Here is a 27730-nt window from a genome sequence, read left to right as displayed (position 1 = left end):
AATGCTGCAGTTCACTCCCCTGGTTGTGTAACTGCTGTAAATTGACAATGGGAAACGTTCTGCATTTGCTGACCTTCGTCTTCATTAGTACTGTAATTTAATCGCTTTGAAGATAAAGAGAAGTCGCTATTAATCCACACCCTGTGCCGACCAAAGTACAATGCCGCCGCCGCCCCCATGTCCCGTTCCTATTTTTCTGTATTATTGCATATTTGTCCTGCTGAATGGGTTCAGATCATTAGAAGAAGTGTAAAATTAGACAAAGGGAATGAATTAAAGCAGTTCTGCAAAGAAGAGTGGGCTGAACATCCCTCCACAGTGATGCGAGACTGATATCAAATTATTGGAAGCATTTGGTTGCACTTATTTTTGCTACTAAATGTGGTGGAACCAGTTATTAAGTTTAAGGGGGTAATTACTATTCCACTTGGGTGATATGGGCTTTTGAAAACTTATTTCATTAAAGAAATGAAGTAATTAAAAAAAAATGTGTTCAGTGTTTACTCAGGTTCCCTTTGTCTAATATTACATTTTGTGTAAAGATCCGAAACCATTCAGTGTGACAAATACGCAACAATAAAAGAAATCAATGCCTTTTTTCACAGCACTGTATTCATCTTGATTGGACAGCAATCTAGCAGCGGTCCAGAGGGGGACACTTGCGTGAATAAAACTCTCAGGGACAGGTTGGGTGCTTGAGCCTGAGGTTTATTTGACTTATGCGAGGTCCATGAAGAAGAAGAGCACTGGAAATATAAGCGCTAGTTTGTCAGTCTGAGGCGGTGGCGCGCGGCCGAAGCGCGGCGGCCACGCGGCTCCTCTCCTGGGTCCCTGAGACTGAATTGTGACCTGTGCACCGCGGTCCGTTCAGCCAATCAGCAGAGCAGCCGCAGCAGCGAGTCCTCTTCTACAGCGCAGAGAGGACAGGTGCGTGTGTGTGCGCGTGTGTCTGTGTGTGAGTGTGTGCGTGCGTGCGTGTGTGCATGTGTGTGTTTGCATTTGAGTGTGTGAGTAGGCAGATGGTGTGTGTGTGTGTGTGTGTGAGAGAGAGATTGCATGTTTGTGTGTTTGCATTTGAGAGTGTGTATGTGTAGGCAGATGTGGCGTACGGGAGCAAGTCCCGCGAAGAAACGGCAATACTGGCTACAGGAAGGCGGGAAAGGTCCATCTGAGTATGTCACATAAAGTTAATATCACCACACGAAAGAAAAACAAAAAAAAAGAAATATTTCAAAGTGTGGGCGTGAAGACAGAGTACGTCTTCTCAGAGTAAACTTATTTCTTTCTAAAAGCGCATTTAAAAACATTTTCGCGTTAACCATTAAAACATGAGAATCAACTACTCGCGATCGCGGTTGTTAAAGAGGTGATCCCTGAAAACGATCAGGCTTCATTAGCGTTGTGCTTGTACGTGTTTCAGCGAAGGCCATGCAGGGTAGCTCCACACAGAGGGCTGGAGAGACAGAGCGCACGCGGTCCCGGGTGAGAATGAGGTCCAGGACTGTGCGGGTGGGGCAGCGGGGGGCGGGGGGGGATGGGGGGGAGGTCCACGCCCGAGCATCACGTCCTGAGCCGCTTGGCGGGCGCTCGGTCGCTCTGGCGGCGCGCCTCCTCCTGTCTGCAGGACTCGCTAAAATGTGCTTCCCCGCTCGAGTGATGGCGGCCATTTTCCTCACAGGCCCTCTGCGAGAGAGAGAGAGAGAGAGAGAGAAAACACAAAATACTCTCAAATAGGCCTCATTCACGAAAACACGTACGATCACATTTGATCGTAAAACTGTGCGTAAGAACGTTTCCAGGGACATTTCCAGTTCTGGAATTCATGTTTTTTTTTTTTTTTTCTTATCTTTTGTTTGTTCATGGCTGTTTCCCTTATGCTAATCACATGAACAGGATTGTGAATAAAATTTTACAAACCGGACAGCGTTCATCATCTCATACACCTGGGACATGCACAAAAAAAACAAAGGTCATAAATCCTATATTGGTTTTTCCCTGGAACATTTTTAAGAACAAAAGTAAGAATAATTTAAGAAAGGTTTTGCGAATGAGGCCCAATGTGTGGTTAAGGATGAACTGCAATGCAGTGACACCAGCACCTGAGCCCGGATGCCAGTCGTACCGCTAGTTTTCGTTCTACCTGAGGGTTAACTGGTTGAGCAGTGTCCCTAATTGGCCAGCCATCCTGCTGCTCTGGTGTGGCAGGTCTAAATCAGTCCCTGATGAGAGGGGAACAATGAGAACCGGCAGCTACAATGGCCCCCGGCACCTAAATTGAGTATCCCTGCATTACATTTACATTTACATTTACATTTATTTGGCAGACGCTTTTATCCAAAGCGACGTACAAAAAGTGCATTTCATGGTCATGGACAACTGCTAAACACAGGTTCAGTAAGGTACAATACTTATTTTGTACAGCTATTTCTAGCCAAGAACACAGTTTAGTTCACACAGTGAAAGCTATTCGGACCTAACCTCTGCAAAGCCAACTAGGCAGAAGAATAAGCTACAGTATTAGGACAAATACAAATTACCAAGAAGTGCTGGGATGGGGCAAAATGTAACAAGTGGGGGGAGGGGGGGGAGATTTAGAGTGAAATATACAGCGTGGTGGTGGTTAGTCTAGGTATAGTCTGAAGAGATGAGTCTTCAGGCCACGGCGGAAGATGGGTAGTGAGGGGGAGGTTCGGAGAGGGACGGGGAGTTCGTTCCACCACTGGGGAGCTAGGGTGGAGAAGCTCTGTGATCCCTTTGGGCGGGTGGGAGGGGTTACCCTGCGTCAGGGCTGCCTGGCTCTGGCCCTGTAGTGCAATGGTGTCTGCTGCCTTTCAGCATGTTTTAGCCTGACTAACTCAAGCAAGTCAGCGATTGGCTAGTGTCACACACTAGCTTGTTTCCAAGGCGTAAAATATGCAGCTGGAAACAGTTTTAGTTTGCAGTATGAATGACAAGGCGGGCTGCAGTGTAGTGTAACGGGTAAGGAACTGGAACCTAGAGGTTGCAGGTTCGATTCCCGGACAGGACACTGCCGTTGTACCCTTGAGCATGGCACTTAATCTGCACTGCTTCAGTATATATCCGGCTGTAAAATGGGTGCAATGTAAATGCTACGCGAAAATGTTGCGTAAGTCACTTTTGGATAACAGCGTCTGCTAAATCCCTGCAATGCAATGTAATGTAATGGCAATACTAATGTATTTAAAGCACTGCTACAATAAGTGCTCTGAAGTCATGGTTGTTCTATGCGTGTGTTTATCTGCCTCATTCCACAAATTTTTCTGGTAAAGCGAACTTAAAATAAGTTGACCCTCAACCTTGAACTTTCTTTTCAAAACAATAACCTTTCATTTTAACAAAATAAAGTTTGTGCAGTCTAACACATTTTTTAAAACCGAAAATGCCTCTATAATATCAACAAGCAACACACATATGAAATACCTGACTATGTTCAGTGAAATAAACTTGAAAACACACCCTAGCTTTGAGTTTGAAATACCCGCACTACACTAAAGATTCTTTTTTTTTTGTATCGCAGACTAGTTTTGACTCATAATGATTTTTAAGCATGTTGTTTTGATATTCTACTGGTGATTTGCACACTTATTATTCATAGGTGTTTTGCAAGCTCATATTCTACAGGTGTTTTCATCTAAATCCTCCCAGGCAGAGCTGTGCCTTTAAATAAAATTATTCACCCAATAGGTACAGAAAACGAGCAAGAGGGAAATCATCTGTGCATCAAACCAGAGAGACGTGTTTTACCAGCTGGACATACTCCAGAGAACAAAAAAAAAAAAAGCACATTTTGAAAAACCGCTGCAAGAAACAGAACAGAAATTCGATGCAAATCTACCTTTGCACCCACCAGGTTACCCAGGAGTTCATGGTGTCACCATTAAACATTCAACGAACTCCTCCAGCTGTCACGACAAGCTTGCCACAGTCCCACAGAAAATCTATCCTCTAGAAAAAATTTGCCTACTCAAACAGGCATTTCCAAAAAATTGTTATTTCTTTCTCTCGAGCAAGCGGTCAGATTTTTGGTAAGAAAGAAAGCGGCGCAGAAGAGAGGTTAATGCTTTGGCGGTTTGGCGGCGGCTACAGGACATTTCCATTTTCCTTCTGTTTGCATTTAGACCAGTCTGCTCGCATTCCCCCGTCTGCTGATATTTAAAGAACACCACGAAAGGTTTCATAATTAACCATGAAGAGAGACAACATTACATCAGCATTAATCTGTTGCTGCTGATGTTCTTTAAGTATAGTTGTCCATATGTATAGTCAAACGTCACAACACCTTTAATAATATATTAGTACTTTAATATCATTTTCAGTATATTCTTCTGTTAGCGTATCAAATACTACGCCATGCGACCAAGTGCCATGACGTTAAAGCCTTCAGTGTTCAATACTTAGTGGCCTCCCGGAGGCCCAACGTTGATGCAACGTTGCTCCCAGGCCAGAGCAGCAGGGCCCAGCGTTGTGGGAACGTTCGGGGTCCGCAGGGCGAGCGGCGGTTCGGCTGTACTCACGGCTCGCTTGCTGCTTCCTGTCTCCACGGCAGCGCAGGCCTGGGAGTGGAGCCCTGTCGCTTTCTCAAGCTCTGCGGAAAGAAAAAGACAAGGCCTTGTAAAGGCGCAGAAAGGGGACACAGGGTCTCAAGGCTGGACTTACATTCATTGTGGGGGGGGGGGGGGGATCCTCAGCATCCAGGCTCCTTCAATCAGGCAGCCTAATCATCTCTGGCTCAGTAAATCCCTCCGTCTCCACCGCAGCTGAGCGCTCCGGCACAAAATGGCCGCCGCAGATGACCCAGGTGGGGTGCTACACAGTGGTGTGTGGTGTTTGCGGTGTGTTGCCCCTCCCCTCCCCCCCTTTCACTGTGTACTGATTTGAGTTCATGGACAGCACCGTGTGTCCGTGGCGTATCTCGGACGGAGAAAACGGCTCGCCCGGGGGTGTGGCACACCTGTAAGGACTTTGTCGATCTCGCCGACGACAAGCCGGGCGTCGTCTTCTGAGAAGCACATGGGCGGCTTGAACTTCAGAACGTTCCGGTGAGGCCCGTCTGCGCTGAGGAGAATGCGCTGGTTCTTCAGTCTGCGGGGGGGAGGAAGTTAAAAAGAGGGAGAGTAACAGATGTGACAGAGAAAAACAGAGGTATGGAGGGAGAGACAGAAAGGGAAGGGAGGATGTGAGCAGAAGAAGGGGGGCAGGGCCAGTGCCTGTTCCCATAATGCAGTGCTCTCTGTAAGTTGTGCGATATCCTAGGTGACCTTTGTCCAGGCTGGGACTTCTACACCGTTTCACAGTATAAATAAATAAATAAATAAATAAATAAAGGAATTAAAAGCTCACTTGTAAATGACTTCCTGGGCTTCAGCAGTAGCCGGCGTCCTCTTCACTCGGTCTCTCACAAGCTCCACCCCCACAAACAGGCCGACGCCCCTGCGGAACAGCGACGCGGCGTGACCTCTGACCCTGTGTACAAGCTCCGCCCCCACAAACAGGCCGACGCCCCTGCGGAACAGCGACGCGGCGTGACGTGACCTCTGACCCTTCGTGCCAGCCGGCCAGCCCTGACCGGTGCAGGCGTTTTTACGATGAGCCGCCGCTGAAAGCCTTGCCCCCTCCGCCCCGGAGTGGAACGCCCTCCTGGTCGCGCCCGAAGGCGGCGGGAAGCGAAGCCGCGCGGTATCGGCTAGCACGAGGCTCACTGCTCAACGGCGACGCGTCTGAACGCGACCCGGAAACCCGTTTCAACTACTACACGCCGCTATGCCCTGTGCAGCACGATGCACAACAGGTACAAGTGGAGATGACTCCAGTAAGGGCAACTCCTGTCAGCTATCGCTGTGTTTGTTTCCCTCCCCCAAGAACTACTCAGACATTGCATTATATTACTGCCGTATAGCAGACGCAGTATTTACATTGCATCCATTTACGGAAGCAATGCAAGGTTCCTGTAAGTACCTTGCTCAAGGGTACAATGGCAGTGTCCTACCCGGGAATCGAACCTGCGACCTTTGGGTTACAAGGCCAAGGAACGTGGAGCAGGCTCCACTGCAAGGACTGGATTCCCTGTTTTTTTCCCCCCTCGTTTTCCCAAATGGAGCGAGCGTGACAAAATACAGGAATAATAAGAAGGTCTTTTGAGGTGAGGCTGGCGTGCTGCCAGCTGACGTAGCTTTGGCACAGTGTCAAAATGAGGTGAGCTAGAGCCTAGACAGACACACTGGAGCGGAGGAGGTGTGCCAACTCACACCTGAGCCCCAACTCCCCTGTGTCCCAACGCAGCTCTGTCCCAACACACCTGTGTACCAACGCACCTCTGTCCATGTACCTGTGTCCGTGAACCTTGCTCAGGTAAGCAAGGCGCGTGCACCTTGTTTAGGTAAGCAAGGCGCGTGCACCTTGTTTAGGTAAGAGGCGCGTGCACCTTGTTTAGGTAAGAGGGGCATGCACCTTGTTTAGGTAAGAGGGGCATGCACCTTGTTTAGGTAAGAGGGGCGTGCACCTTGTTTAGGTAAGAGGCGCGTGCACCTTGTTCAGGTAAGAGGGGCATGCACCTTGTTTAGGTAAGCAAGGGGTGTACACCTTGTTTAGGTAAGCGAGGAGAGCACCTCGTTCAGGTAAGAGGGGCGTGCGCTTCCTATTTGACATTACAGCAAGGTGTGAGCTCTGCCAGAGGTTGGGGGGGGTGGGGGGGGGGGGATCTGACCCCCGTAGGCGCTGTGGTTTGGCCCATTTAGAACGCAGTAAAACAGTGGCGCTCACACTTGACCCTGAGACCCCTGTGCATGCTGGTTTTCGCTATAGCCGATGTCTCCCAGGTAAGGTTGTTGAACACGTGTGCCTCAGCTCTTTCATATTTACATCCTTAACGTTGTTAGCGCAAGTTTACAGTTTTGGCTCGTTATCATTTGCTTTGTCTTTGAATTCTTCATAGTCTTTCAGCTGGTTAGTTTCAGTGTCCTATTGATGCCCCTCAGTCCTTTTGATCAGTCAAAAATGTAGGTGAATGTGTGTGTTATTTGGAGGATGTGTGAGTTATTAGGGGAATGTGTGTGTTATTTGGAGGATGTGTGTGTTATTTGGAGGATGTGAGTTATTAGGGGAATGTGTGTTTTATTTGGAGGATGTGTGAGTTATTAGGGGAATGTGTGTGTTATTTGGAGGATGTGTGAGTTATTAGGGGAATGTGTGTTTTATTTGGAGGATGTGTGAGTTATTAGGGGAATGTGTGCGTTATTTGGAGGATGTGTGATTTATTAGGGGAATGTGTGCGTTATTTGGAGGATGTGTGTTTTATTTGGAGGATGTGTGAGTTATTAGGGGAATGTGTGTTTTATTTGGAGGATGTGTGAGTTATTAGGGGAATGTGTGTGTTATTTGGAGGATGTGTGAGTTATTAGGGAAATGTGTGTGTTATTTGGAGGATGTGTGAGTTATTAGGGGAATGTGTGCGTTATTTGGAGGATGTGTGAGTTATTAGGGGAATGTGTGTGTTATTTGGAGGATGTGTGAGTTATTAGGGGAATGTGTGTGTTATTTGGAGGATGTGTGAGTTATTAGGGGAATGTGTGTTTTATTTGGAGGATGTGTGAGTTATTAGGGGAATGTATGCGTTATTTGGAGGATGTGTGAGTTATTAGGGGAATGTGTGTGTTATTTGGAGGATGTGTGTGTTATTGGAGGATGTGTAGTTATTGGGAATGTGTTGTTATTTGGAGGATGTGTTTTTATTTGGAGGATTGTGTTTTATTTGGAGGATGTGTAGTTATTAGGGAATGTGTGCGTTATTTGGAGGATGTGTGAGTTATTAGGGGAATGTGTGTGTTATTTGGAGGATGTGTGTGTTATTTGGAGGATGTGTGAGTTATTAGGGGAATGTGTGTTTTATTTGGAGGATGTGTGAGTTATTAGGGGAATGTGTGCGTTATTTGGAGGATGTGTGAGTTATTAGGGGAATGTGTGTGTTATTTGGAGGATGTGTGTGTTATTTGGAGGATGTGTGAGTTATTAGGGGAATGTGTGTGTTATTTGGAGGATGTGTGTTTTATTTGGAGGATGTGTGTTTTATTTGGAGGATGTGTGAGTTATTAGGGGAATGTGTGCGTTATTTGGAGGATGTGTGAGTTATTAGGGGAATGTGTGTGTTATTTGGGGAATCTCTTTGTTATTGTGTGTGTGCTGTGTTGACCTCTAGCTGAGATGCAGGTATCAGTGTCACCGTGCCTTACCTGTGGGTTTCAGGTGTGTGTGTGGGGGGTGATGGTTCCTCTTACCTGGGTATCAGGTGTGTGCGTGGGTTGAGGGGTTTCTCTTACTTGGGTTTCTGGTGTGTGTTTGCATGTGTGTGTGCGTGTGTGCGCGTGTGTGTGTGTATGTGGGGGGTGGGGGGTGGTCCTCTTACCTGGGTATCAGGTGTGTGTGTGTGCACGTGTGTGTGTTTGTGGGGGTGGGGGGTGTTCCTCTTACCTGGGTATCAGGTGTGTGTGTGTGCGCGTGTGCGTGTGTGGGGGGCGTTCCTCTTACCTGACGTCCCCGATCAGGGGGTGCTTCTCCTGCTGCTGAGTCAGAAGCCGGGTCAGGTAGCCCCCCACCCGCAGGGCGTTGCCACGGAGATCCTCCCTCTCGATGACGTCGAGGACAGCCAGGCCGATGGCGCAGGATACGGGGTTACCGCCAAACTGCAGCGCGGAGACCGGGTCTGAGCAACAGTGCGCTAACGAGCGCTAACGTGCGCTACAGTGCTCTAATGAGCGCTAACATGCGCTCAACGACAGACTACCTTTCAAACCCTGTCTATGAGCAACAGTGTGCTAACGAGCACTAAAGCACGCTAACGTACGCTCAACGACAGATTACTTTTCAAACCCTGTCTATGAGCAACAGTGCGCTAACGAGCGCTAAAGCACGCTAACGTACGCTCAACGACAGATTACCTTTCAAACCCTGTCTATGAGCAACAGTGTGCTAACGAGCGCTAAAGCACGCTAACGTACACTCAACGACAGATTACTTTTCAAACCCTGTCTATGAGCTGCAGTGCAGGGGTAGGGTAACTCACAGAGGGCTGAGATATAAACTATGCAAAAAAAAACCCCAATCATAAAAAAAGGAAATATGTACATTTCAAATACGTACTTGAAATATATGAAATATAAATAGAATATGTAAATGAGGAAAATACAAATATATGAATCTGGCACATTGAAATACGTGAAATACGATTGTAAGAGACATGCGGGTGTGAGAGCGTGTTCTGTCATGCTGAAGACCGAGGTCCCAAGCCAAAGGAACTAATCACACATTATTATTGTTTGCAGGCAGCACTGAGGACATGTCCATGCAGGCCTGAGTGTTGTTGTTGTCCTTGTTGTTCTTATGATAATGATTATGATTACTGTTTGCAGTAGGCCGGGCGCGCTCACCGTGTTGAAGTACTCCATGCCGGAGGACATGAAGGCCTCTGCGATCTGGCGGGTGGTCACCACGCAGGACATGGGGTGCCCGTTGCCGATGGGCTTGCCCATGGTGACGATGTCGGGGCAGAAGTCGTCGCCCTGCAGCTGGAACGCCCAGAAGTGGGACCCCACCCGGCCGAACCCCACCTGCACCTCGTCCGCGATGAAGACCCCGCCCGCCTGCCGCACCTGCCTGCGAGCGCAGAGGGAGAGCGCCACGGCACCGTCTCACCACCAGGGGGCACTCACGAGCACAGGAGGTCTGCCCCTTCACCATGCACACGTGAAACACTCGCAACAGTTCGCAGATGATAGGCAAGCAATTGATTTTACGAGAATTGGCTAAACGAAGTGAAATCACAGCACATCTTCATAATGTTACAGTGCCAGTTTCATTTAACTACGACACGGGAGTATCTCCCTTAGAGAGACTGGTTTTCCCACATTAAAACTGCACAGTAATAAAGAGTACGCAAAGCAAGTTTACAGAATGGTGCAGGGAAAATATGCATGATGGTGAATATACACCAGCAGTCAAAAGGAATTACATAATATATAAATACAAGTGTATATAAAACAATTATTTTTGACCTATCCCCCCCCCGCACAGTTTATGGCTTCTAAGGAATGATAATATTTTTTCTTGTTTTCCAGTGACCAGGCCCCTGTTAATTTGAGTGTGTTTAGTTTTTCGACTGCTAGTGTAGGGTCCTTTTTTTTTTTTTTTTTTTAACGCAAAGAGGCGTGAAGATGGGCCACGAGCGCCTGAGCGAACAGCAGGGGGCGGCGGCGAGGCGCTCTTACGTACTCTGCCACTTTCCGGAAGTAGCCCGGCGGAGGGATGACCTGCCCGCCACAACTCTGCAGAGACTCGGCAATGAAAGCGGCGATCTACACAAGAGAAGAGCCGCGTCAGGAGAGGAGGGCCCGCCCCTGGCCGCGGGTCGCCACGGAGACCGCCAGCGGGAGGGAGGGCGGGCAGGAACGCCGCCAGCCCCCCGCCCCCCCCCCCTTACCAACAACACCCACCGTCCGTTTTCCTCTCCACACGTCCCTGGGAGGGTGGGATTTAATGTCCGTCGGATAGGTAAACCCGAATTAAGAGACACGTTATGTCACATGGGACAGTGAGCTCACAGGGACACACACCCCAAACGAGTGTCCACAGAGTTTGCTCCTTCACAGTTGTAAAACAAGACTGCACTGCATGGGACTGCGCGGCTAATTAACACCAAGAGCGGCACAGCCTGTGCACGTGCGCTCTCACGAGTTCGGTTTTCAGGTCGAAGACGCCGTGTCGGAGCTCTTAAAAGTTTCCAAGTTGCTGAAAAACTGCAATTCCCAGCATGCCGCGCTCTTAAGCTCTCAGGACTCCACAGAGACAGCAGCGACTCATCTCCGGACCTCTCTCTGGAAGAAAGGGTTAGGTCGTCATCCGGTCCTCCTGGAACAAAGAGTTAAGGACCGAGGCTGCCGTCAGCCTGGGTCTGAGCAACTAAGCTGGCCTGCCCCCCCCCCCCCCTTCCCCTCAGGCTTAGCCTGAGATGGGGGTGAGAGGGGGTTCATCAGCCAATGGGGGGCCCCTGTCCAGGCCACACCTACAAAGGAGGAGAAAAAGGGAGAGAAAAAAAAGAGAAGTAAAAATTAATAAATAAATGAATTAGTCTCCATGTACATTTGCAAAATGTGAATAAGTTCTTTGTGTCGATGAAAACATGCCCTCCTCTCTCTCTCTCTCTCTTTGGGTTAGAAAGCCAGTCGCGGAGTGACCTGGTTGGACATTTTCAGACAACCTGTCAAAACCTTCCTCAGTTAAACAAAAAAAAAAGGGTAAAAAAAAAAGAAAAACTAAAACAAGCAGCGACTTGAGAAAGATCTGCAAAACCTGCAATGGAATTTTCAACCTTGTTAGACCAGCTCTAACCTCCTATTAGTTACGCTGTAATCAGTCAGCTGTGGCTAATCTACGGTAGCCCGTGCTGATCCAATGCACTGGCTACCGTACACGACTGAATGCCTGTATCTGCATTCCCCCGAGGCCATAGTTCCTGAGTTAGTCCCCATTGCTGGAATTTTCAGGATCCCAAGTCAATTGCCCCAAACAGTCGCTGTCTTTCTGCACCCAAAGGCAAGTTTGGTTAACCTACAGAAGGGGCAAAGTGTCCCCATGTCAACTATCAGCATCCACACACAGCTGGAACAGGGAGACCCTACACTGACCAAAGATTTACACGTCTGCAAAGCCAACGCTTACACGTTGTTTTTCTTTTCACTTTACCAAGGGACCGAACCACTTATCAGATTAGTTCTTGTTTGTCCATTGCTTGTGGTAAATATTGGAGCAGTCTTGTAAATGTCCAGCTTGAAAACCTGACATTGGCCAACACTGGACCAGCTAGGACGTGTGGATTGGGCAGGGTTTTTTATTTTATCCAGTGGTAAATTGAAAAAAGATAAAACAGCTCTGCCAGCAAACACAGTGTCTAAAGGCCATTATTTCAGTCAGGATTTAGGATACTGCCAAATAAAAATGTGCAGGACACAGTTGCAAAACAGGGTTTCCGTTCTTCCAAGTTGTGAAACCTTTGTTGAATTGCTGCATCAGATTTCAATGAGGATGGGCTATGAACGGATTAAATGGGATTATTCCACTGGATCAGCAGCTGTTGGGGAAGCAAAGGAAGGCCGAGCAGAGGACGTTTATAGCAGTGGCTGTGATAGGCTGATGGTCGATCACCATCTCAGGAGAACCAATCACAAGATTTTGCTCTCTGCAGAAAAAAAGCGCTCCGATTGGTTCAGACCGGCAGGTCACACGGTAGGTCCGCCAATTTTAGGGTCTCTGGTGCCTCAACTCCCCCGCGGATACTGAAACGTTACGGGAACCCCAAACCCAGGGTCATAGGGCGGTCATTTTAGGGTTGGGGACCCAGCATACCTTGCGGCCCTTCTTGTGGGCATTCTGCAGGATGTCCCGGACCTCGTCCGAGTACGCGGTGGCGGGGTCCGGGTGGTCCTCGCGAAATTTCCCTCTGTAGACGTCAGGGCTGGGAGCCTGAGGAACAAGACGAGCTGTTCTTAAAATCAATCTGCCCCCCCCCCCCCCATTTACACCCCCAGACTAACCCACTGGCATCGGGGTGCGGGGGGTGGGGGTGGGGGGATCGGACCCCGCCCCACACTCTGGTGAACATCCACCCCATGGCGATTTGCAAAATTCTGCGATTTGTGATCTTCACGACAGTCAACCTCCTCACCGCTCCCCCGCCCCCCACTCCCTTCAACGTAACACAATGACACGGGTTCCCCTTTTTGCAAAAACCTACACGTTTACAGTGAAGCAGCAAGCCCGGACTTTGACCCTATCGTGACGAACATCCGCACTTCCCCAATTCGATGAGTAATTGCGCTACGAGCTGTCTGGGACAACGCCTGTTACCGCTCTCCAGTAAGGAGGGGCTGTCACGTCCCACAGTACGTGCCGATTTCTGGTTCATTTTCAACACTTAAATAACGTAACGTAACATAATGATGAGAGCACGCCATTCGCCCCAACAATGCTCGCCATTTTCCTGACTAAATTGCACCTAGTGCTCTGATCACCTACAGGCTAGGTAGTATCGGAGTTTCTGGCTCTACTATGTGGCCTGGCAGGCTACTGCACACACTGACCACTCTCTGAGCAGGCCCGAGCAACAAACAGGAAGTGTTTTTCATTTATTTAATTTAATTATTTATTTATTTATTTTTACAGTCTCCTGCCATTAATAATGTACAGCGCCCCCCCCCCACCCCAAGCCTCGGAGATCAGGACACCGCCAGCGTAACACGATAGCGGAGCGTCATGGCGACGACGGCATCGGGCCTCCTCCCGCCGGTGCGCAGGACGACAGCCGGGCCAGTGTTTACGGTGTATCCGTAGCCGTAGCCGCGCGCCGAGCCTGCTCCAGGATACGCGCGGGAACGCGCGCGGAAACGCCCTAATTTCAGCGCGGCCCCTGTCTCCAGCGCCCACTTCCGCAGAAGCTGTGGTGTCGCGGGCGGCCGGCGTTCAGTTACAGCGTGGCCCAGGCGCTCAGGCTGACGCTCGTATCCAGAGCAACGCTAACAACACTTCAACAACAATCGGCTAAGCTCTGCGTGCGTTCTTACTTCCTGAAAAACTTCACCACTGCTGCTGTCAACAAAGTATATGACTAAGGGGGGGGAGGGGAATCATACATAAATAATAACAACTGCCAACAAGAATATTAAACAATAAAGCTTGAAGTATGTAATATACACAGGGGAGGTAAATGTACCTCTAAGATATGGGGTGTAGGGGGGAGTGGGGCTTAGCTGAAGAAAATAATTATATTAACCCTATATAAGAATAGGGTTTTTTAAATTTTTTGGAATGTTTTTTTCCCCAGTGTTCAGTGTTCTACATCTCCACTGCTTTTAATTACCAGCAGTAATTGTTTCATGTTACACTGCTGTTCGTGAGACGAGGTGTTCCATTGCATTGTTGTTCACCAGATGAGGCGTACGCGTTCGTTTGCATTGTTGTTTTGGGAGAAAGGTGTGGTGTGTGTTCTGTCAAAGAGAGCTCACCACATGAACACCCTGATCCCTTCCGGAATTCCCCATCTCGTGGAACTTGTACGGACTTATGGCGATGAGCGAGGAGACGTGGCCGTGGTATGCGCTGGAACAACGTTCAAAAAACAAGTTATAGAAAAAAGAAATAAATGAATAAAGAAAACGCCCAATAGCCAATGTCAGAAAGCATGACGGTCAAAGAGAGCACTGAGGCAGGAACATTCCATTCTTATGTTCTGCAACACTTCAAAGACAATGCTCTCTCGCGTCACAAATCCACAGTGAACCCGAGATGTGTTGTTTAAAACACATTATTTCATTTAACATAGTTTACAAAACCATCAAAAATAATTTCTGAATCAGAAACATTTGAGAAAGTCAAGGCCTGAAACTGAGTTTTGCAGCAAAACAAAAAAACTAAGCCAAAGTTTTGCAGCAAAACGAAACAAAAAAAAAACTATTAAAACAAATGTACCTGCAGGTGTTTTCCTAAATAGACGCAAACAGATAAGACAGATCTTAACTCATTTTTGAAGGACACAATGTCGATTCAAGCACATTAAAAGGAACCTGAACGTGTTGCCAGCTATACTCCCCAGTAGGCCGGGATATACACATTTCACACATCGCATTAAAAAAAAAAAATACATAGAAAGATGTGAACATGGCCATACATTTGTAAAGTTTTGTAAATATATCCTAATATTTTATTTCAATATATTACAGTACATTCCAGGCATTTGGCAGACGCTCTTATCCAGAGCGACGTACAACAAAGTGTATAACCATAACCCATTACAAGTGCGCTGAAAACCCTAGAAGCGAAGTTCAGTTCCAAGTGCAGGGAGCAACCGCATAGTTTAACTTGGACCCTGTAGGTAATCTTATTGACACGACAAAAAGTAGCCTATACAAATAAAACAGGAAGTAGTTAAGCGAGCGCCGTAAATGTTCTGCGGAAGGAGCGTTCCAGCCCTACTGGAACATTCCCTGGAAAGATTTTGTTTTTGCGCGGTCGGGCGGGGGAGGGTACTGGCTCCAGACGGCGGCAGCGTGCGCCGTATGAAAATGCGGGGATCGGCTGGCTTTGCCTCGGCTCTCTGAGACAGCCCGGGGGCTCAGAGGCATGGAGCCCGTAGCCCGGGCGGACAGCTACAGTGTACGCGCCAAATGATTTACGTGCTAACGCTAACGACCCAGCTGTTCGGGGGAGGCCGAGGGCGCTCGTGCTTACTGGTCCAGGGTGATGATGTCATCGTGGCCGGTGTACTGCCGGGCGAGCCTCAGGGCCAGGTCGTTGGCCTCGGATCTGCAGAGACGACAGGCCGCGGAGACAGGTTAGCGCCGATGGCGTTAGCGTTAGCGCACACACACAACACTTCTGTGGAACCACCCTTGAAAGGGTTTGTCGCCCTCAGCGCTATCAATCATACAGTATAAAGTAACAGAAGGTGTGGGTTTAAAGCACGCTCCTCACTTCTCTCACTCTTAACTGTGTGAAAACAGACAGTAAGGAGTCTGTTGAATCTGTTGCTTGGGCGACAGATGTGATATTGGCCAATGGGAAAGCGGGCAGGCTAATGTTCTGAGACCTCCACAGCTGTGGTAGAGAGATAAAAACACAGCAAGCTTGCATGCTGATGGCGGCAACGTGCCGCTGAGTGGACACACCCACCCTGGGCACTGAACTCTGCCCGCAGCCTTAACACCAGGGGGAGTGTGGGCCCTGAGCCTTAACACCAGGGGGAGTGATGGGCCCTGAGCCTTAACACCAGGGGGAGTGATAGGCCCTGACCTTAACACCAGGGGGAGTGATGGGCCCTGAGCCTTAACACCAGGGGGAGTGATAGGCCCTGAGCCTTAACACCAGGGGGAGTGACAGGCCCTGAGCCTTAACACCAGGGGGAGTGATAGGCCCTGAGCCTTAACACCAGGGGGAGTGATAGGCCCTGAGCCTTAACACCAGGGGGAGTGACAGGCCCGGCCCTCAGCCTTAACACCAGGGGGAGTGATAGGCCCGGCCCTGAGGCGGACTGAACGCCAGCAACCCTTATGAAAGCAATCTCAGCCACCGTCAGCTCCAGGGCTGACTGACCCACTGCCATTACTGTGCTTAGTGCTCAGGCCAAAAGTCCAAGGATGTTTTTTATTTTAATTTTTTTACCTTTGACCTCCAGAGGGATAAAACCACGCCCTGAATATTGGAATGAGGACAGGCTGGACGTGCTGCACGTCTGTGGCTCCTGCGCATGCTTTAAATGCACGTGCAGTCGACACGGCCCAAGGCGGAAAAACGCTCGTGGTGCGTAACCCCCACCCTTCCCCCCCCTCCCACCGCCACCGCTCTGCTGCAGCGCTATCCGAGACTCCGGAGCAGAGCTCCTCTCAGAATTCTTTCCCATGGTGCCTGCGCTGCCCGCGCACGTGCCGACATTCCGCGCGGGACAGCTGCACGGCAGCCCCCGGCCACGCCGGCGGGTGTGCCTCCAGCGGGGATCTGTGATTGGCTGGCTGGCCTCCACACCGCCAAAGACTGATCTTCTCCCTCTCTTTCTTTCTCCCTTGCATGCTCTCTTTATCGCTCTTCCCTAGCCTGTTCTGTCAGTCTCTCTCTGTCTCCCTTCCTCTCTCTCTCAATCACTCCATCATGCCCCGGGGGTGGGGGGGGTGGCAGCCCTTGGTCAAAGACACTGTTTCTCCTGTCATCCATTCTGAAGCTACTGACAGCTAACAGCTGTCATAATAACAGTCGAGTCTTGAGAACTCAAGTTCTGTAATTCTCCAGGTTTTTTTCCCCACTCCCCCACCCCCCATTTCTGAAATCCTCCCCTTCCTATTAAATATGATTTTTACTTGAAATGTAGCAATGTGAAATAAAAAGGCGCACACACACACACACATAAAATTTGTTGGTGTGGCAATTTTGAGAAGTACATTTTCGTGGCAGAAATTTCTCAAGTCCTGTTTACATACTCCATGGGAATAGATTACAGCACTGTTTTTCTCTTTCACTGTTTTTCTCTTTCAGTGTGAGTAGCTAGAAATTTTTTTTTAAAACTGCATGCATGAACACAACCCGTTTCATAATCCACACAGAGACCATATCTCACATCTCCCTGTAAACCATTCACTTCACCAGATTGCTAAAGTTGCAGGTTATACAAATATTGACTTTACAGCGATAATTAATGGAGATTCCGGGTAAAAAAATACAAACTAAGCAAACTAACGGCAAATGTTGCCAATGCTGAGGCTGGGGGAATTCAGTGGCACCTATCCAGTGTTCCCTGGCACAGGCCATGGCAGTGCAGTCCAGCACAGGGTGTTTTGCAGAAAGACACTGCATGGCATGCATGGGGTTGAACTGCCTGGATTCTGAATCCTTAAGCACACAGACACAAGGGATACACACGCATAGACACACACAGACACACAGGAACAAGGGATAGACACACAAGCACACATGCATGTGTGCATGAACACACGCACTCACACACATGCACGCACATATACACAGACACACACGCATACACATGCGTGCGCTCACACACACACGCAGGCACACACGCACACACACACACACACACACAGGCACAAAGAGAGACACACACACGCACACGCACACTCACACACACACACACACACACACACTCACCCGGAGTTGACGAAGTAGCAGACAGAGAGGCTGCTGGGGAGGGTGGCCTGCAGCCGCTGGGCGTACTGGACCAGGTTGTCATGCAGGAAGCGGGAGTTGGTGTTCAGGAGTTCCATCTGTGCGGCTCCTGCCCTCACCACATCCGGGTGACTGTGGCCCACTGTGGAGCACAACCAGGAGGCTCAATACAGGGCCCCATTGTAGAGCACAACCAGGAGGCTCAATACAGGGGCCCACTGTGGAGCACAATCAGGAGGCTCAATACAGGGCCCCATTGTAGAGCACAACCAGGACACTCAATACAGGGGCCCACTGCGGAGCACAATCAGGAGGCTCAATACAGGGAGTGCCCTTAATCCAGCCAGAGGCTCAGGGAGTGCCCTTAATCCGGCCGGAAGCTCAGGGCGTGCCCTCAACCCAGCCAGAAGCTCAGGTCTTGGAAGTGCGTGACAATGCTCAGGGAGTGCCCTTAATCCAGCCGGACGCTCAGGGAGTGCCCCCGACCCAGCCAGCAACTCAGGGAGTGCCCTCTCCCTTCGTTCCCTTACCAGCGTGTCAGTTATTCGATCTCAACACATGCCAATAAATGTTAAATAACATGGAGCTCATCATCTGACCCTGGTGCTACCTCAGGTTTGGTAGACACAGGTGGAGGCCCGAACATCAGCAGATTTTGTACTGGGGGGGGAAAAAAAAAAAAAAAGTCTATTGGAGTAGCTTTAGCTACTGGCAGTGATGGTATCCACCCATCGCAATTAACCTACTGAGAATGTTGTCTCACTAAAAAAAAGACGTTAAGGGACGGGAGGGAGGGAGAGCAGATTGGCTCGTGCACAGACAGACAGCGGCGTGATGTAAATCAAACGTCGTTCCAGCCAGCCGGATTCCAGTCGTGCCGGTGCGACCAGGGCTAGCCAGGTTTTAACTAGCAAATGAGAGTAAAATGGACACAACTCTGGAGCCCCGGTCTTCCTGCTCAACGTTCCACAGAGCTTGCCAATAGAAAATTCCCTTTCAATTGTGACATCAGCGAACACGTTCCAGTTATAACTGCTGTCAGTGAAGCAGCCTCTCTGGAACAGTCTACAAACAAAGCTTTGCCTCTTTCAGTAAGCACTCTGACTGCTGTGAAAGAAGCAGGTTAAGTTGCTGAAGAAGAAGTGGCAAGCTGTTCATCGGATCTTTTAAAAAGGCCTCTTGGGGACGATTATGTGACCAAAGATATCAACCCACATGTCCAGTTCCTGTCTCCTGTTTTTATCTGTCCGGTTTTCTTTTCATTTGGCATTTGGAAATGCCCATTTGTGACTGTACACCTTCCATTGCTTAAGTGTCTGATGGCGATTCAGTAGATCTTACACTGCTGCCTGTTCATGCTTTGCAATCTGTAGGCTTCCAGCTGCTGTAGGTCAGCAAGATCGCCTAGAAGAGTTGCTATTGGGCAATAAGGTGGGGGAATGGAAGCTCTGGCCAATTAGGAGTCTCCTTTGAGCACGGTTCCCAGGTCACAGTTGCCACTGGAGCGGTCAGGACCGTCTAGAGTCTAACCCGCACTACCATAACTGAACACGGTGAATGTCTCTGTCTCTACAACATGACCTGGCTGGCAGGCTGTACCACACGTTGACATTTAAAAAAGCTACCCGATACGAATGCAGGGTTTACCTGTAACTGAATTCCACCTGTGCTGCTCTCAGAACCCAGGTGTAAAGGGGGGGGGGGGGGTGCACACCGTGGGCTACGTTGTTGATGCAGTCCAGGTAGCGCTCTCCGTTCTCATCATACATGTACTGGCCTCTGGCTCGGACGATTTTGATTGGATCCTGGCTGAAGAAGACCTTGCACGACGGACTGAGAGAAAAGACGATGAAACCGGAATTATGTGGACAGTAACACTAAGGCATGCAACATGGTGTGAAATGGGACCCAGATGCAGGACACGTAGCACCCAGGTCATACGCCTGTAAATTAATAAATTAATTTTAATGCCCCTTTTTTCCCTACTTGCTTGTATCCTGTCCTGAATTTTGTCATGAGTAATAACCTTTGCACACTGAATAAGTAAAATAATTATTATCCTGCAGTTGTTTTGAGCATAGGCCTTTTTTAAATACAAAACATTTGCGAGGAATGCATGGGGCACAGATTGATCTCAGTAAAGAGGAAAGATGCCTCTTAACTGAGGGAGAAATCGCCATTGCTCTTCGGACGTGTTCTGGGAACAGGCCAGTAGCCTATTGCAATGGACCCTGAGTGCCGACGTACCAGTAGATCACAAATGACGTCATACACGTAGAATTGTGCACAGAAGTGTAGACGAGGAAGATCCTTTTCAGTTACTGTGAATCCTTATATCTTATGTCAGCACATAAGTGTCATTACTGTACGTGCATAAACAATTCATATGACACATACTGTATTCAACACCGTTCTTTAAACAGCATTAGCAACATATATATTCTAAGTAGCCCAATTATTTTACTTTGTAAATTTTACGGTCACTTAATGTGAAACTCCAGAAAGTCCAGGGCAAGACTTGCGGCTAAACGCTTATAAAAGTGCAGACCCACGCGCGAGTCTTTGAATGTCTCCAAGAACTTTTCCCATCAGATTTCCGTTTACCAACTGGAGTAAAAGGAGGTAATTAGGTAGAAACGCGGTAATAACATTTTTTATATTTGTATAATTTATATATATTTTAAATTATATATCTTTTAAACAAATAATCTAATTGATTGCGGTCCCTTACCCGACATGCTTCCGCCTCAGTTCGATCGTCTTCTGCTTATCGTAAGTTTCCGACATCCTTCTTCGGTGGAGCTGTATCTCGCGCAGAGTCCCCCCGCTACCCGAAGTGTACACTTGGTAGTCGGCGTGCATCTGCGAATAAAACTGCCAGAGGTTGGGCTTTTCCCTCCTCCACGGATCCTCGTGCCAAGCTAGAACGGGAACGCACCTTCTTTCTGGCGACGCAACACCGCCCCCTGTGTGCGCTCCATTGGGCGTAATCGAGGAACGTGCAACTTTAGAATCACTACACAAACGAGGCTTTCCTTAACGCGCACATCAGTCATTTTAATTAGACACCGCAGGTGTAGATGAGGTAGCTTGGGCAGCCAGAGTAGGGTCGGGTCTAGATGCGGAAGCGGAAGGCAATAACACATTATCTGTAACAATACTTATTGTAACAAATTATTGAATCAGTAATATTCATAATTTGGGAATATCTAAAGCTTGGAAATAGTTTGAGATATAGACTTCTCTCACCTACCTTATCACTGAACAAGCATTTGGTTTGAAAGACTTGTAATTTGACGGTTTTCATTTATTATAATATAAAAAATGTTATAATACATGTTCTCCTGTCCTCCTGGAAACATTGGTAAAACTTAAATCACTGTTTAAGTATCTTTCCCATAGAGTTTCAATGAAACTTCACTGAAAACAGATGAAGTATAACAACTTAAATAAAAAGATGTAAAAAATGTATTTTCCCTACAGACAGAACATAACAGAGATAGACATACAATAAGCAATACATGAAAATGAACACACAAATCTGCATTTATTTTTGCTCCAAATGGTACAGCTTCAATGCAGCCAAAAGAATGAAAATGAAATAACAATAACTGAGAAACAGTAGCAGTAAGAAGCTAACATTAAAGGCTGCAGCAGCACCTGGCTAAAGGTGAACTCAGGTGACTCAAATGACATCAACACCCCTCACACTCACGACAGGACAACTATGGCAGGAGACACATGCCATAAAGCCTACATAACACTGCCATAAGCATGACATAACACCAGCCATAACCGCATAATACAGCTCATAACAAGAACAGTTAAAGCTGTAATGCGCCGTCTTGCCGGTTTCGCTTATTGAATCAGTGAATGCTGTAATTGATTCCTGGAAATCAGATTAAGTGTGCCGAAAAAAAGGAATTGCTGTTTTGATGGCCCCAGCACAGCAGTGAGGAAAACGCTTTATTCAAAATGAAACTACATGGAATCCACTAGATAAAAAAGGCCTTAGTCACCTGGGTGGGGTGGGGGGGTGGGGGAGAGATATAGTTCAATGGAAACCGGCCATGACCTAGCTTAAGAAAATTGTGTGGTTCAGTTAATAACCGCACATCCACAGTACAAGAAAAACAAGGCCTGGTCGTCTCTAATGTGTCCTGGCATGCACTTTTGAATTGCATGACTGCAATGTAGTCTTCCCAGAATTCCCTGCAGTCTGGCTCACATTTTTAACTGCCCAAATCTGTGAGTACTGAGGAACCTAAAACACCTGGACAATGAGCAACAACTGAGTCCACTCTCCTCAAAGTCTACCCCTTCTTTGACCCACTTTGAGATATGGAGTTCATACAAATATGTATTTCCATAAAAGAAAAACAACACTTAACACACACTGTTAAAAAAATGTGATGACAGAAACTGGAGTTGGCCTTCAAAAAAAAAACTTCACAACAGCAATGCAAATAAAGTATGTTTAAAAACAGATTTTTCAAATTGCAGAGAGGAAATAAATGATAAATATAAGTGATCACCATCAGACTCCATCAGGGGTCTTAGTAAAACATTGGTTTCAATGATGAGGTTCTAGACATAAAAGGTTTATGTATTTACGCAAGTTTATTGTACATCATTTACATAATCCGATCATAACTAAATTCAGGCCAGGACAAGTTTATTGATAAATAATATGGGTGTGAATAACAAAAATATTTTGTGGCAGGTTCAGATTCAATCAACATTTGTCTAACTTTGGCTAACAATTAAAATCAAACTTTATACTTTTTTCACAAACAGTTTGGCAGGTTCAGGGATCAATAACTCTGAAGTGCTATCCTTGTATTGACCTCAAACATTTCAAAAACAAATGTTGAATGAACACAGGTAAAACTGATATGTTCTCACATTAACTCACAATACTACAAACAGTAGCAACACTAACAGGAAAAAAGCATTCTGTTTTGCATATAAAACTGCAGGAAAGGAGGAAAAGAAAATTACAGTATGTTGTAAAAATTATAATAAAAACTGATAAATAAAAATAGTTTGCAATGAGAAACATTTATAATGCAGCAATCTGAAATGGTGCACATAATGGAAATAGGTACGGCATTGCTTTAAAATGACTGCTAATTACATTTTCCCATGACGGTATGTATGCATTTAAAATAAAGACATATATAGCCCATAAAAGTAGCTATAGTGAAAACTGGAAAGCCACCACTGAAAACTGTCCATCTTCAGATAGCAAACTTGCAACAAAACTGTTTATGACACAATATATAGACTCCAAGGCTGTTTCTTGCTTGTGTAAGACACAAATTCTGCATATGCACACTTTTATCTGAATGCATATCTCAAATATGAAATATCTCCGGCATGACAAATATATAATCAAAACACAATAAAGTACATTGTTTCAACCAGACACCAACTGCAGGAATAAGAGGACAAGCATAATAAATGCTTTCGTTTTGCGCAGTCGATATACATCTGCATACTTTCTTTTATGATGTATTAAAAGAATATATTTTTGTGGCTGTCGATCATTCCCGCAGGAAAAAAAACAAAAACATTTCAATACAGCTCATGTACTCCTATGCGGTATTGACCAATTAAATTAATGCAATTAACGTCAAAGCAATTTCACGATACTTATTCACAATTAATTCTGTCTTCCTACAAAATGCGTCATAGTGCCATAGTTCTTCGAAAAACAGCACTGACATGGATCAACCTTAAAGAGTGCAACCCATGAAATGCACAATTACAAAACAAACAAAAAAAATTTGAATTTAAGGAAAGTTAAATAAATTATGCACCTTTTTTAAAAATGGCACAAAAACACAACTTCACATCTTGTAACATGATTCAAAAGAACACAGCAAATAGCTGCCAAGGACATTAGGAAAATTATTTCAGAGACTAAAGAAAATAACAGCTTTGTTTTCCAAGTAATATCTGGTACTCCTGGGGGCCTGTCATTTGAATGATGATTGAGCCAGGATGTATTTCTTAAAACCTCCGACTGAAGCGGTTCCCAAACATGTTACTGGAGATCCACTGTCCTGTAGGTTCTCACTCCAGCCCTAACAAAGCACACCTTGTTCAACAGCTAGTGCAGGGCTGCCCAAACCTGTTCCTCAGGATCTATTGTCCTGTAGGTTTTCACTCCAACCCTAACAAAGCACACCTCATTCAACAGCTGGAGATCTCATTGAGATGCTAATTAGCAGAATCAGGCGTGCCAAATTACGGTTGAAATGAAAACCTACCGGACGGTAAGATCTCCAGGAACAGGGCAGGGGGCCACTGCCCTACTGCTCGTTTATAAATCCAGTGCTTTCAGTGTTATTCATTCATGGTCGTTAGTGTGAAAGTTTTAAGTTGCAACGATCGACTTGACACAGGGCTGGCTGTCAGCCTTGGACTCCATCAGATCTGACATCAGCAATGTCGTTGCCAGGAGAAACCATATTATTTCCTGCTAACACTGGAATGTAAAGCTTGGAGATGCGTAGCTAGGCGTGGAAAATAGCTTTGGCCTTGTCCAAAAGAGCATACTTACCTACTATTAAGTATAAAAGTTGAGTACACTGGATAAAAAAAAGTTGTTAAAGTATGCAAGATTTTCTCTAAATGTAGTGTGCTTAAAATTCCCGGTAGATGCACTTATTTCCAGGGTTTTGCTGAGTGAAATTTGGGAGTTACATCCACGCGAGGATATTTTTTTTGCATACTGCCTATCGTACTAAAAAAACCAAACGGCACACTAAACAGTAGGCAGCAACGTTTAGTAGACAGTACGTATTTTGAGGACACAGTAGTTACGAGGCCGTTAAGGACATGGCCACAGTGAACACAGTGCTGTCAATCACCACCTGTGAACCAATCAAAAGAGTTCATCCAAAGGCTAACACCTTGATTTGATATTCAAATCAGGCTTTTGAGCCTGTGGCGCTGTGGTGTTTTCAAGCTGGGGAGGTGGGGCGGGCTGGACAAAATTCTTTCCATCAGAAATATTACCCTGGGAACCACTTCCTGGATCCACCAGTGGAACCAGGTTTCACCATGATTCAGCAAACGAACAGGACAGAGGTCCCAGCCTGATCACACAAACCGTGGAACGGATATTGGTAAGAAAGTTCAAACACTGGATTGAAATAGAATATGACTTGATTTAAAATGAAACATGTTTGTTCCGATTGGACATAAAAAAAAAAAAATTCTAGAAAGTATCGGTGATACTTTCTGAATAAAACAACAACACAAAACAAAAAAAAAGTGAACTTGAACTTCGTCATACACACACATTTACATTGGGAAATAAATCATAGAACAGAAAACTATTCCTGGTCATGTTCAACAATCAAAGAAACAAGAAACTGGGGGAATTGAAGCACAGCATCGTGAGATGTCATAAATCAAATAAACTGAAATTTAAAAAAATAAAATAAAACTCACAAAATGTTCTTCGTTTTCTCCATGGTGTTATTTATCAATGGTAGTCTTTTTTTCTTACACTAAAAACCTCAACGCTAAAACATCCATCTGTCTTATTTAACAATTAACATTTAAGAAATCACCAGGATCTTTTGTGAATCCAGACAATTTACAGACGATACTTTTCAGTAATTGTAAAATGTTTAATGCTTCTTCACAGATATATTCAAGTCCACATCAGCATGTATGTTTGCAGCACAAAATATAGTTTTGTGTCAGGTTACCATTAAAATTTCAACAACATAATATACATGAAAATTGATATAAGACAATAAAATGAACAATACTGCATGGTACATAGCAAGCATTCCATTCATCAAAAATAAAAAACCTTTTTTTCAGAGCATGATAGAAAAGTCACGGTTGCCAAAAAATAATTACCAAAGTGAGGCACCTAAGGACATTACGTATGAATGGTGAAAAAAAAAAAAAAAAGATTAAAGTCATGATGGTTCCATCAGCAGCTCTGATTGGCTGCTTTAGAAGTTCCATCTCCCTCTCTCCCAAGCACCTTCTGAAACGGTTTCCAAGCCCACGCTCTTCTCCTCCATTTCCCTTGTCCACAACAACCGAAAATGCCCCCCCCCCCCCCCCGAGCTGTCGGGAGCCAACAGTGGGGCCTGGAGTGCACTCTCTCTCTCTCTCAAAACACACATCTGTCTGTCTGTCCTGTCCAGGGCCTCTCCGAGCTGTTGTGCCCTGCAGGCAGACCCCACACAACTTCCTGTGAGGGCCCCAGGCAACTTCCTGCGAGGGCCGCTGTGCTTACAGCATGGCCCCGGAGACAGAGTTCATGGCGGGATGCCAGGAAGCTCGAGCTGCTGGGCGCCGCGCCGCGATAAAGAAACCAAAAATACTCATCACCGCTTTCTGGGAATTGGCTTTTGTTTCGTTTTTTTTTTTTTTTTTTTTGTCAAACCACCAGCCATGGCGTGATTCCCTTTGGAGATGACGAAAGAAAGAGGACAGCCAATCAGTGCTCTGCTTTGTTTGTTTTTTTTTCCATCCATTTTGTTTTTGCGGTAAGTTGCAATGAGCAGCAAGTTAGTGTTTGAGGAAGCCGCGTGTTTGAGCACACCACAAAGAGACATTATAATCCGTTCACATATATTCCTTGTTGGACACAACACCCATGCGTTTTTTTTTTTTCTTCATTTTTTTGTTTGTTTTGCATTTAGCATATTTTTTTTTTTTAAAGAATGAACATTTTAGTCATTTGAGTTGGTGCTGTGGCATGGATGGACGATGAACTTGAGATGAACCAACAGCAATCACCTCCCGTTACAGTGAGTCTGGTCCCGCCTCCATAAAGAACTCACTTTCCCATGAGTCTCTGCTTTGGCCATGTCACCACCAAAGTGCCCTTTGACCTCTTTGTCCATGCAAGCAAGCTAGGCCACGACACCATGCCCCATGAGACCTCAGTTATCGGTCAATAAGCTCCACGATGCGGACGTGAAATTTGCACACATTTGTTATGGGAGACGACTTAACACAGTTACACAGCTTTGTGTACATCTACATTTTCATTTTAAAAACAAAACAAAACTATAAATACAAATACAAAATAAAATGAAGCATTATGTACAAAAACTCCATGCTTTGGGTATTAAGAGTGATCACTGCAAGAGAACACAAGAGAGACAGGACAGGTGGTGATGAGGGTTAGTCCAGCGATGTGTTACTGAAGTTTAACAGGGGGAGTTTAACTTAAAGCGGTCAGGACTGCGTCTTATGTGTGTTCATACATTGCTCAATACAATCACAAAAATTGAGTGCGTTTTGCATTTCTGGTGCAAAACTGGCCTCCCAGTGAGAGCTACACATAGGCGGTGAACAATTACAAGACCCCCCCCCCCCCATACATACACACACAATTATTTTAAAAGAGATTTCATAAATAACCATAATAACAAGTCAGGTTGTGACACACACCCCTGAAAAGTGGCATTAAACTAAGTTTATACTTTGCATGGACCCTTCGTGATTAGGAGCGTTACTTCCTGGTTGACTTACCTTCTGCCAACAGCCTGGCATCGGCAGACCATCTGGACCCTGTGGCACAGGAAACAGCAGAGATGTGAATTCAGCCATTTTAAATCAATACACAAAAAGCTAAACACCCCAGTAGCCCAGCTCAGATTCAGCCATTTTCAATCAACACACAAGAAGCCAAACATCCCCATCATCCAGCTTAAACTCAGCAAAGCACCTTGGTTTTTATCAATTCTCTGCTAAGTGGTGCAGTAGATCAACCTTGTGCTGCTGTTGCAGATCAAAAGACAGAGTACTAGGCTCCGTGTAAAATCTTAAATATATATATTAAATTATATAAATAAAAATCTCTTAAATATATGTGAATGTAAATAAAAATGGGCAAAGGACCTCACATTCAAATAGTCTTTTCTAAGAATAAATCTGCAAACAGATGAAATATGAATTTACACGAATGAAATATAAATTCCTGCCAAAAACAACACTGACAGTTCAGTTTTCTGCA

At 46.2% G+C, this 27730-nt stretch overlaps 2 protein-coding genes across 14 annotated transcripts in view; both read right to left on the bottom strand.

The window, feature by feature from the left end:
- Nucleotides 1–687: 687 nt before the first annotated feature.
- LOC135255854 (ethanolamine-phosphate phospho-lyase-like) lies at nucleotides 688–20660 on the bottom strand. Its single transcript, XM_064337579.1, has 13 exons — nucleotides 20459–20660; nucleotides 19442–19560; nucleotides 17710–17869; nucleotides 15289–15363; nucleotides 14067–14160; nucleotides 12412–12528; nucleotides 10282–10364; nucleotides 9441–9666; nucleotides 8542–8696; nucleotides 5362–5451; nucleotides 4973–5103; nucleotides 4536–4606; nucleotides 688–1683 (listed from the first exon to the last, which is right to left on the bottom strand). Exons 1-13 carry the CDS (start codon nucleotides 20587–20589, stop codon nucleotides 1561–1563), a joined length of 1575 nt encoding a protein of 524 aa, XP_064193649.1. The 5' UTR covers nucleotides 20590–20660; the 3' UTR covers nucleotides 688–1560.
- Nucleotides 20661–25352: 4692 nt separating this feature from the next.
- LOC135255852 (collagen alpha-1(XXV) chain-like) overlaps nucleotides 25353–27730 on the bottom strand; it is a 59746-nt gene continuing 57368 nt past the window's right edge. For 11 of the 13 annotated variants that reach the window (XM_064337578.1, XM_064337565.1, XM_064337571.1 and 8 more), the window contains one exon: nucleotides 26859–27285. In XM_064337578.1, the coding sequence (XP_064193648.1) occupies nucleotides 27181–27285 (105 nt within the window). In that variant the 3' untranslated portion in view covers nucleotides 26859–27180. The other 2 variants (XM_064337575.1, XM_064337577.1) reach the window with 1 other exon arrangement.

Source organism: Anguilla rostrata, chromosome 5, assembly GCF_018555375.3.
Source record: "Anguilla rostrata isolate EN2019 chromosome 5, ASM1855537v3, whole genome shotgun sequence".
NCBI classification, from domain to species: Eukaryota; Metazoa; Chordata; class Actinopteri; order Anguilliformes; family Anguillidae; genus Anguilla; species Anguilla rostrata.
This window is presented reverse-complemented; position numbering and strand designations above follow the sequence as displayed.

Coding starts and splice junctions, on each gene's coding strand:
- LOC135255854 (XM_064337579.1), bottom strand. CDS start 20,589: ATGCACGCCGACTACCAAGTGTACACTTCGGGTAGCGGGGGGACTCTG. Junction 9,667..10,281: donor TACTTCCGGAAAGTGGCAGA/GTACGTAAGAGC, acceptor CTGCGCTCGCAG/GCAGGTGCGGCAGGCGGGCG. Junction 4,607..4,972: donor GATCGACAAAGTCCTTACAG/GTGTGCCACACC, acceptor TTCTTTCCGCAG/AGCTTGAGAAAGCGACAGGG.